Source organism: Haliotis rubra, unplaced genomic scaffold (assembly GCF_003918875.1).
Source record: "Haliotis rubra isolate DU_JTF1 unplaced genomic scaffold, ASM391887v1 Scf134, whole genome shotgun sequence".
In the NCBI taxonomy this organism is placed as follows: Eukaryota; Metazoa; Mollusca; class Gastropoda; order Lepetellida; family Haliotidae; genus Haliotis; species Haliotis rubra.
The window spans coordinates 214,401-226,222 of NW_025765270.1; the positions used below are offsets into that span (position 1 = coordinate 214,401).

The following is an 11,822-nucleotide window of genomic DNA, read 5'->3' on the forward strand; positions in this document are numbered from 1 at the left end:
TCACTATATGGCTGGAATAATGCCGATGTGACGTAAAGCCCAACTCAACTCAAATCAACTCAACTCGACAGAGCAAGTGTTTATGAATCAATATAAAATAGTGATGATACCAGGTGTTCGCGAAAAGGTGAGCGTATCCTGCCCCACCGGTGGCACCCGTCATAAAACATAAGCAAAGTCTAAACTGAAGTTCAAAAGAAAGTACACACCCGATTATTTGGTAAAATATTTTCTTGAAAACAGCATTAATATTTAAAAAGTCTTTTGATTCTGTCTTGTCGCAAACAGTGTGCAAGTGTTTCCAAAACACCACAGATATTGTACCCAATTACAACATTGCAAGCAAAATATTTATGGTTTTAATGGGAATAGTCCCAAAACACAAGGTGTGACCTTTCTTGTGTACGTCAGTATAGTTAATTGTTCACCTGAAATATGCATGTAAAGTGCGTATGTAAAGGTGTAAAGATGTGAACGCATGTCACTATGTGTTGAGCAGTTAGATAGAGACGTATTTTGTTGTTTGGATGTCTTCATCATAATAATATGGTGAAGTAATCATCGTGAAGAAATAAAGAGTAATCCCTTTTCCGTGTGATGTCCCATTGGTGATGACACTTCAATACTGCATGTTACTCACTATATCATCTGTATGTAACCTTACATGAGTATGAAATTTGGCGTTTTAGCCATCACCACGGAAACCGCCAACAGGGCTGCGGGAAGAGCGACTGAGCATGTACTCCGGTATCGCAGATGCTTCAGGACCGCCTCCGTGGTGTAGTGGTTAGAGCGTCCGCCCCGGAGAGCAGAAGGTCGCGGGTTCGATTCCCGGCCGCGTCATACCAAAAGACGTTAAAATATGGTACTTGTTGGTCCCTGTCTGGCGCTCGGCATTAATGGGTACAACAAGGACTGGTCGGCTCGGAGTCAGTATAATGTGTATGAGTGGGTTATTCATGCTTCACTACGGCATGGCATCTCAGTGGGCTAGCACTATAAAACCAGCTATAATACAAGCAGCCGCACATACACATACACACGCATGCACGTCGTCATATGAGCGAAATATTCTCAAGCACGACGTTAAACCCAATTTCACCTCACCTCACCACAGATACTTCAGTAGAGCTGATAGATTTCTTTGGGGTACAATATATATTCACTTCCTCTAGCAGCGTCTGTGGGTATCTATAAACCAATGACTGAACCGTCCTAAACACCATCCTCGATCAGATGACATCTGATTTATGCATCTTATACAGTAATACAGGTTCAGTTACAACACGCGAAATGTCACGTGCTCATTATTCACCGGAGTAGACTTTCAGATGATGCCGGCTTTCGGTCAGTGACACGCATATTAAACAAGGCTGAAAACGAACAGCTTTGTTGTTGTTGTTTTCAGGCATATCTGAACGCATCAAATAAAATGAATTGTGGTTTGATGATTTTTTGTGCATATTTTACTCAAATACACAGCTTGGCTTGAGCTGGAGGGCCCCAACGAGCTATAAAGAATTCCAAACGATTTGGGGCGGTGGGGTAGCCTAGTGGTTAAAGCGTTGGCTCGTCACGCCGGACACCCGGGTTCGAATCCCACATGGGTACAATGTGTGAAGCCCATTTCTGGTGTCCCCCGCCGTGATATTGCTGGAATATTGCTAAAAGCGGCGTAAAACCAAACTCAGTCAGTCAGTCAGTCCAAACGATTTACACATGGTGACAGTGTCGAACCTTTTCACACGTATCTGTTAGCTTTATTTTTAGCATTGTATTGCTATTTTCCTTTTGTCTACATTCATTTCAAGACACACAGCTACAAGACTATATTTGCACTTCTTCCCCTCGCCTACATGTTCAATATACCTTGTAACTGTAATATGTGAGAGTGTTTGATGTTTATCACGGCAATCCGACAGACAGACAGAAAATAGTTAATTAACGTCTCACTTCTGTACAAGGTTAAAATATAGATACATTTGTACATGCAAGTCATTTATAAAAATGTACAGAACCATTCAAAACAGAATTATGAGAGACATAAAAAGTTTTTAAAGATATAATAATTCTTTTCTACGTTTTAGAATAAGAAAGCAGATTTTGGCTGTATTATAACATATAAAAGGATCGCTAAAAGCAAAACACACTTTATCAATATCAGATTTATCTAAAACATCTGGACATAAAGTAGTGCACTGGTTAAAAAGGGTCTCTCTCAGATCATCATAAATACGACATGTTCCGCCTATAAAACAGTCTGTATATAATGGAGTTGGTACAGGCAATACGGTAATTGACGTGACGATCCTCATGATCTTAAAAACTCTCTCGATGCATTTTACTGTTACTGTAATGAATGGAAGTTATCTGACAATCTATCCAAAACTAAAGCTGTTTTTGGTAGTGGTCCTGCCAAGTCATCTAAACTGAAACTTTACTATGGTGTTGAGCCTCTTGAGGTGGTAGACTCTTATTGTTACCTAGCTATTTCCCTTTATCATAATAGAAGATATATTCATGCAATTAAAGCACTTGTAAATGCGGGTACAAAGGCAATGTTTTGTCTTCTGAAAAAATCACATATTATAAACTTACCACTTGACTGCATTCTTACAGCTTTCTATGTAATGATAGAACCAATTATATTATGTGGATGTAAAGTTTGGGGGTTCGAAAACATCAACTTAATTGAAAGAATACATATATAATTGGTGAAACTTGCTGCAGGTCTTCGAAATTCAACTCCAGATTATATGATATACGGAGAATTTGGTCGATAACCGATGTATATTAAATTAAACAAAAGACATGTTTTTGGCACAAAATGGTAACAAACACCCGCCAAGCTAAACTAGCATATAATATATATTCTATCATGCTGCAAGTTAGTTCTGAAATCAATGTATTTCCCTGGATTGGATTTGTAAGAAAGACACTCAATGACTGTGGTTTAACTGACATATTTTATAATCCATTTCTCTGTACAAGTAATTTTTCTCTCTTTTAAGATCGAACAGATCCTCAAAGACCAATTTTTACAGAAATGGCATACCGCCATGATACAGAGCTTCAAATCTTCTTTTTATCGTATCTTAAACCAATATAGAAGTTGAGAGATATCTCTGTCTGCCAAAACATATCTGTTTCCCGATTTTAAGATTCAGAACAAGTAATCACCACCTCCCTATAGAAGCTGGCCGTTGGGCAAATGTTCCTAGAGAATATCCTCTGTGTCATTTATGTAACTCTCATGCAGTAGGAGATGAACTCCATTATGCTTTATTACTGAAAAGATAAACATATTTACCTTCTTACCTGAATCCAATAACCTTGTGGAAAGTCGTCAAACTGTTCTCGTCTAAACAAACGCGCAATCTTAAAAATCTTGCTATGTACATTAATGTAATATTTAAGTCTACAAAGATACATTTACCTTTGGTTCTTTTTCGCTTTTATCTGCCATCTTGACATGTATATATTTATATGACTATAGTAATATTGTATTCTCATGTACCACCGTTGGTGGTGTTTTGAGTAATAAATAATTATTGAAATTGAACTTGACATTGTAAACAATGCATCCACAATGTCACACAACCAATCCAGTCACCGAGCCTGGCCACCTGATCATTGCCTCTCAACACACTGGGCCTCTAACCCGCTCCAACGTTAACTCTGCAGTAAGTTCTATACACAATATGTTGCCCAGAATCGACTTTCCGTTATTGGACGGATTTAGATATATCACATTGCCATTGTACGCATGTCGATATTCAATGTAAAGTTCTCTGAACATAGCGTTTGTGCGGGTATAAGTATTAATTATCTCTATGCTTCATCTTGTAGCAGTTCATCAACGCCATCCTGTAGGGTGATGAAAATAACCTGCCGTGTCATGGCGCTAAAACAAACGCTCATCCTCTATAACATAGGGTGTGTGGGTTTAGTTTTACGCAGCTTTTAGCAATATTCCTGCAATATCACATTGTGCCCATGTGGGGAATCGAACCCGGGTTTTCGGCGTGACGAGCGAACGCCTTAGCCACTAGGCTACTAATAAGTTACTATAGTACTGTCGGAAATATTTTCTCATTTATCTCTACAATTTATGTAGTTGATATGTGAAAGTGTGAAATATCTGTTAAACTAAGTTCGGCCTAACTACAGTCTCAGTGGTAGAGAGATAGGAAACGGAGAAAAAGGACTTTACTGAGGAGAAATTAGTGCAGAAATGAGCAATGCGGATTTTTTCTAAGTCCAAAAAGACTTATTTGGAACAGACCATGGCTTTATGCAAATTAGTGTGCGACGATATTGTATTACAAAGGACACTTTTTAAATGCCCAATTTGAAATTAGACGTAGATTCATTATAAACGATAGCTGACGTAAAAAATAATAACTTTTATGCCGAAACTTTTAAGGATGTAGCTACCATGCAGTCTCACTGTCACTATAAAAAGAAACAGATTGGAGGGGTCGCCTCAAAAGCAAAACCTGGGGTCGGGCGTGGGGATAGAGATATCAGCTAAGATAAGATAATCCTTTAGGGCAATTATACTGGGGAGGTACACGGCACGTCATAACAATTTACAAATAATATCCAGTCCTGTCGATCTTCGCTTGGTCATGCCACCTATATACTACGATGCGTTTCTATGGTTTTCGGGTATCATACTCTCTTACATATCTCTACATAAACCTTATGAAAGAAAGACACGTAAGATGTTATTCAGTAGATGAGACATAGTCAACACACATGAAAAAGCACAAAATATCTTTGAGATGACCCCTTGTGCCTGTAGGCAGCACGTGCATTTCATGCCAGGTGAGTCGACGGTACGTCGTCATACCTGGCTGAGCGACCTAATTGCCATCTATAGTCTGATCTATTGTTTTCAGCAGCTATTCGTATTTTTTCTAAGTTTTGCCCGATTTTACGAGTAAACATGCTTTTCTGGATATCGTATTACGCATTTCGACATATGCTATTTGCAATTGTGTAAATTTTAGGGATACAGAGTGACAGCCTAAAAACAGTTTCTTTCTTTTTCCGACAGTACTATAGAACGCAACTCTGCATATTGAATTATTGTTGTGTATTTTCCCCTCTCCCCGAGTGAATTCGTGTTAATGCGGTTTTGAACTGCCATTCATTTTCATCAACATGAGTCAGACTTAATGGGAATAGATTCACGATCAGCGACGTCACCGGCGAGATGAACCGTCGGGTCAAGTGAAAGCCACGGGTAATAATCAATGGCTTGAACATCCAGGATGGGTCAAGGCTTGTTCCCAGTTATCTGCCTACAACTGCAGCCATCTTTGCACCTTTCATCAAACATTGGAGAAGCCTTGACTACTGCCATCATGTTTCAGTCGCTGTGTAGGTCATGACCACACACGTGGAATACCGAACTATCGGGAACTTGTCCCATATAGCCAACAGTATCGGAATCAGTCATTTCCACGTGGTGGTGCCGTGAAGGCTGTTATTGATAGATACCGTTACTGCGTTCAACGATTGCTATGACTTTGTGAAGAGAACAGATTGGTGATCCATCATTATGCAGTAAGTATGATCATAATTACCAATTCAAAGAAGTTTAAATTGACAGGCCTGTCGAGCCACTTTGAAGACATGGAACCTCCGACCAACGTCACGTGATTAGGAAGCACCTGTTGGACTGTTCAAAGGTCTTGTGGACATGGCCTTAGCGTCAACTGCAGCCAGCCTGCACATTTTCCTCCTGCCCCAGTATCCGAACCCACTATTAGAGTACCGGATCTTGGTCCATCTAAGGGAAACAACTCAACAAAGCAAATTAGAAGAGAAGCAACAAAATGTATTTTCAATTGACGATCTCAAGTCATTCCATGTTAACAAAAACAATAGCAAGATCTGGAAACACATTTGCAATGCAATCGTATACACACAGAGGTTATACACAATGGCCATTTAGCCAATATATGAAAGACTGCAATATATGGCAGTAAAATACCACATCCTATAATCAGATATACAGTTTGCTTGCAAGCATGCTCTAATGTCAAAACCGCCTCACAAACCACCAGGCAGCCAGCTGTGTAGCCCATCAATATATTGCAAATGTGGCTCTGGGCCTATTTAGATTTCATGTGACAACCAGATAGTTATTATTTGGACGCGGATACAGGGGTATTGATGTCAGCTGAGTGAATAGCAGTCAAAACCCGTCATAATTCAAGTGTTTGTGGAATATTACAAGAAGATGATCTTAAACGGTGATGTATTTAGTCCACACAACGCCTCACGAACGCTTAAGTGTGCACGTGGCTATCGACATGGGTATTGACCAAAGTATCTGTATTGTCACCGCCATCTTGGAGCAGGCACCTTCGCGTCCGTCATGTCGGTTGTGGGTAAGAAATAGTTTTACCTCTTCATAACTTCCTATGCAGATATTTTGCAAATATCGGTACTTAATAACCTTAACGACATATTTTAACTCAATACATACAGTTGTTGCATGAACATGTACAATATGTATAAGTCCGAGTTCGAGTTCTGGTGTACATTTCACCGTGTTGCGTAGTGACACTATATACCCGTATATTCACTTGTGAATGAGGCAGTGAGGGAATGTAGGTGAGGTGAGGTGAGGTGAATTTGGGTTTAACGTCGTGCTTGGGAATATTTCGCTCATATGACGACGTGCATGCGTGTGTATGTGTATGTGCGGCTGCTTGTACTAGCCCAGACTGAAGCTGGTTTTATAGTGCTAGCTCACTGAGATACCATGCCGCAGAGAAGCATGAATACCCCACTCAGACACATTATACTGACTCCGAGCCGACCAGTCCTTCTTGTACCCATTAATGCCGAGCGCCAGACAGGGCCAACAAGTACCATATTTTAACGTCTTTTGGTATGACGCGGTCGGGGATCGAACCCGCGACCTTCCGCTCTCCGGGCGGACGCTCTAACCACTACACCACGGAGGCGGCCAGGGAATGTAGAGGTTCAATGGGATACAATGTGGTGAACTCACTATCGACTCTCACAATGAGCATGGGATACGGGGTGCCAATTATTCCTATATCTATGGAATACTGTAAGGATCATTTTCTCATTTTGGTCAAAATCTCTCGTTCATGCGATTTCGCATTCTTGGACATTTTGCATCTTTAGCCTGTTTCCAAAGAACGTGTCTCAGAATACTCCATATTGGGTACCGGTTCCCTTTTTGTTGTGTGGGGCGGTCAGGTAGCCTAGTGGTTAAAGTGTCCGCTCATCACACAGAAAAACTGGGTTCAATTCCCACATGGTAACAATCTGTGAAGCCCATTTCTGGTGTCCTTGAGCCGTGATATTGCTAGAATATTGCTAAAAGTGGTGTAACAGTGACTCACTCCCTGTGTTTGTAATGCTAGTCAGATGGCTGGGCAACCGGCTGAGGTCCTGCAGACGGCTGAGACGGGCTGTCGTCCTGGGCGTGACAGTAACCATCTTCATCCTCGTCCTGTATCCCCAGGAGAATACAGGTGAGTCAGACACTACGAAATATACCATACTTGACATTTCCTGACCAGTCTTTTATCATTAACATGCGATGCGAACATATAAAAGAAAAAAACACCCGTTATGTTTTCAAAGGACGTTCTGTCCAAGTTCTCCTTCGAGAATTATTTTGTCTTTATACGAGTCCAATTAATGACCAGGGTACCGTTCTACAAAACAACCTTAGCGCTAAGACAGTCGTAAGTCTGTGTTAAGGTATGGGAGTTACGATCACCCTAGCAATACGACAGTCGTAAGTCTATGTTAAGGTATGGGAGTTACGTTAGCCTTAGCGCTACGACAGTCGTAAGTCTATGTTAAGGTATGGGAGTTACGATCACCTTAGCGCTACGACAGTCGTAAGTCTGATAAGGTATGGGAGTTACGATCACCTTTGCGCTACGCCATTCGTAAGTCTGTGTTAAGGTATGGGAGTTACGATAGCCTTAGCGCTACGACATTCGTAAGTCTGTGTTAAGGTATGGGAGTTACGATCACCTTAGTGCTACGCCAGTCGTAAGTCTATATTAAGGTATGGGAGTTACGATAACCTTAGCGCTACGCCAATCGTAAGTCTATGTTAAGGTATGGGAGTTACGATCACCTTAGCGCTACGCCAGTCGTAAGTCTGTGTTAAGGTATGGGAATTACGATCACCTTAGCGCTACAACAGTCGTACGTGTATGTTAAGGTATGGGACTTACGTTCACCTCAGCGCTGCGCCAGTCGTAAGTCTATGTTAAGGTGTGGGAGTTACGATCACCTTAGCCCTAAGCTCGCTTTGTACAAGGGTACCCTGATCGAGTGTTACACCATAAGTATCTTTATCTTTAGAAATGCCTGGAAGATTTGTATGTTCTTTGACTCTGCGCTCAGCACTATTCCTGATGTCATGCGGATTACAAACTAATCCAGTCTAATGATTGATATCACGAGCATCCCATTACAAATTGATGGGATACATATTTTTACTACAAGTCAGCGAACCTGATCATTCAATCTTTGAGATAATGAGATAGTTTTTATTCGAACTATATTCTAATCGGGTCATATGCCTGTTCCGGAACCCAGAAACGGGGAATCCAGTCGTCGACACTGATATTTCCAACTAAGCCTCATACCATCACCTCTGAAACCTGAAATCTACGATACAAATAGGACAACACAGTCTCAAACGATAGAAAAGCCTTCAGATAACACCTTTAGGGATTCTAGGATCGTGGGTTCGAATCCACGGCTTGCCTGAGTTTGATCGTTGATTTATTAGCATCATGCAGGTGACGTAAACAACAAACAAACAGACATAATTGTAAACCGACGTATAAAAGAAAGTACACACCCGGTGCTTTTGGAGTACTTTCCAAAAAGCGACGTAAATGTTTTGAAAAGAGTTTTTACAGTGATATATAAGTCACAGACTTTCCTAATATGTTGCCAAAACACCACAGACATCGTGCCCAATTGCGAAGTTGCCAGTCAAAATCACAACACTTTTCAAATAATCCCAAAACACCAGGTGTGTACTTTCTTTTGTACGCCAGTTTATTTCCAATGTGTGTTTTCAGATTCATCTCATGCAAGAGGTATGAGGCCTTTGAAACGGGTAAGTTTACCTTTCATATATACTCGGCAAACGACATGCATGCTTTCCCCGTCAGTATATAATAATGCGGGCATAACAGTAGATTTTGAAAACGTGAAGACAGTGGACTTACCTGGTGTAGTATGCCTAGAAACAAATATGAACGCTGAGGGCTCAAGGGGATCCAGCGCTGTAATTAAAATAATACAGGTAGACGGTGAGGTCTCTCTGATACTCGCTGTCTACATTTAACATTCTGTTTACTTTTTCATTGCTTTCACAGTTCCATACTAATCTACAACTGGAAAAGTTGTAAATATAGAGGGTAACCAGTTTTGCTGCAGTTGATACCTTTCAAACATTTAAAATCGATTTAATATTACTGAAGCGGTGCTTCATCGTCAGTGGGTTTGACCTAGATACACAACCTTTTCCATAGTTTGATTACTAACTTGGGCGTATCTATGTCACAATTTGGGCGTATCCATGTCACAACTGCAGAATTTCAGCCATCTACTGATTGTAGGCATGATCGGAATAGTAATCACCTTGTTTTGGCTGCCACGCCCTGATTCCACTGGAACTGTGCTGTAAGCGGCGTTCAAACAAAACCCAATCAGTACCTAAAACACGCACTCGCTCGCTGACATTCTTTCCGCAAATAAGGACAGTATAATGATTGGTATAATGTGGTCACAGACTGACGAAATCGGCACGAAAGTTATCAGCTGTGTCCAAATGAATGAGAAATGAACGAAATTTATACCCTGATCATTATAGCTGAGTCTGATTTGTGCAAAAACGTAATTATGTTCCAGAATACATGAGTTAGACACCAAAACATTTGTATTGTATCACCACTTGCTTGACAAAGACATTAGAATCGTCGACACGTCGCCTATACAGAATACAGAAGTTGTATATCTATACAAATTGTCATTCTTCACCAAAACATTTGTATTGTATCACCACTTGCTTGACAAAGACATTAGAATCGTCGAAACGTCGCCTATACAGAATACAGAAGTTGTATATCTATACAAATTGTCATTCTTCACCAAAACATTCATTGATATGATCCTTATATTTTCCAGTCCAACCACGATCATCAGTTGTCTCCTGCATATTGGTTCGTTGAACGCCGAGAGCAGCTTAGAGGCGCGTGCAGACAGATCAAGCACCGGTCTGGACTTCAGCCGTTTTTAACCTACACCGAACACGTGATCGTAAATATAAAGAACAACATTTCATTTTGTGAAATCCCAAAAGTTGGTTCCATGTTTTGGCGATCAGTTCTGAGTGTTTTAGCAGGAAAAACAGACAATTTCCACACTGCGTTTGATAAAGAGTGGCTGACCTATCTCTCAGCCTTGGCGAACAGAGACAAACCACATTACGCTGCCACGAACAAGATAGTGTTTGTCAGGAACCCTTATTCAAGACTTCTATCATCATACATCGACAAGCTGTTTGCACCAAATCCATTTTATTGGAATTTGGTTGGAAAAGATATTGTGAAAACCGTCCGGCAAAATCCAACTGTAGACAGTCTAAGATGTGGCCATGACGTGACATTTCCGGAACTTGTTCGTTACTTAATTATCATGGACAACAAAGGAGTGAAGTATGACAGTCATTTCGTGCCAGTCAGCAGGCACTGCTCGTTTTGTGATACGCACTACGATTTTATCGGCCACGTCGAGACGTTCAGGGAAGACGTGGCTCACATTGTGAACGCCGTCCCCCAACTGAAGAAACAGGTCAACCTGTCTGCTGTTGAAAGCGGGACAGATCTTCAGCAGTTGGAACGAAACTCCCATAATGTGTTCGGCATGAGAAAAGACAGAATACTAAAATGCATGACATTTCATGAAGCTCTAGTTCGACTCTGGCGACGGTGGCAGGTCCGAGGTATTTTGCATAAATCAGAAAAGTTTCCTCTGAACAAGCAGCAGTCAAGTTCAGTTACGTTTGAAGATTTTCACAAGATGGCAGTCGCGGCTTGGAGTCGATCCGGAAGCGGAAGTTGGAAGTCAACTAATAGGAAAGAGGCTCTGAAAGAAGCTTTTAGCGACCTTGACCCTGATGATTTAGAAAAATTGAATGTTATGTTCGAAAATGACTTTTTACTTTTCGGATATAGTCGTGACATTGAATTATATGGCGAGAAGGGAGCAGATTATAAATACTTTAAGCTTGATTAAAAACCAGTTGCCACCAACTGCATGGTATGTTTATTCAAGATTCAAGATTTTTATTTGTAGAAAGGCCATATGACCCAAAGTACAAATGTACAATATAACATAAGATTCATAAGAGTTACTTTCTTTAGTTTTATACATTCAAACACATGTTTAAGAAATTTAGCAAGATTTAACAGAAAGATGTTTATTATTTGATTGGCACAGGTTTGAAACATTATTATGGTTACCACTACTACAATTTGGGATGAATCGCTTTTTCTCTGTTACAAAATATACACAATCATTCAGTACATGTTTTTCATTCAGCATTACATTACAGTGTTTACAAATGTAGGAGTTATTAGTAAAGAAATTTTTCTTACTCAGATATCCACTTCTAAATAAAGTTAATACATGTCTATGCTCATGGGAACTAATGTTTAACAAATATAATGTTTCACAATTAAGTAAAGACTTATGAGAATTATAAAATGTGAGAAAATCACTCTGAAGAG

General features: G+C 40.3%; 1 protein-coding gene and 1 long non-coding RNA gene across 2 annotated transcripts; both read left to right on the forward strand.

Moving 5' to 3' along the window:
- Nucleotides 1-132: 132 nt before the first annotated feature.
- Nucleotides 133-588, forward strand: LOC124267834. Its single transcript, XR_006896140.1, has 2 exons — nt 133-177; nt 412-588. It is a non-coding gene; the product is annotated as an uncharacterized LOC124267834 (long non-coding RNA).
- Nucleotides 589-6,088: 5,500 nt separating this feature from the next.
- Nucleotides 6,089-11,361, forward strand: LOC124267799 (carbohydrate sulfotransferase 8-like). Its single transcript, XM_046702787.1, has 4 exons — nt 6,089-6,404; nt 7,416-7,526; nt 9,108-9,145; nt 10,219-11,361. Exons 1-4 carry the CDS (start codon nt 6,392-6,394, stop codon nt 11,326-11,328), a joined length of 1,272 nt encoding a protein of 423 aa, XP_046558743.1. The 5' UTR covers nt 6,089-6,391; the 3' UTR covers nt 11,329-11,361.
- The last annotated feature ends 461 nt before the right edge of the window (nt 11,362-11,822 follow it).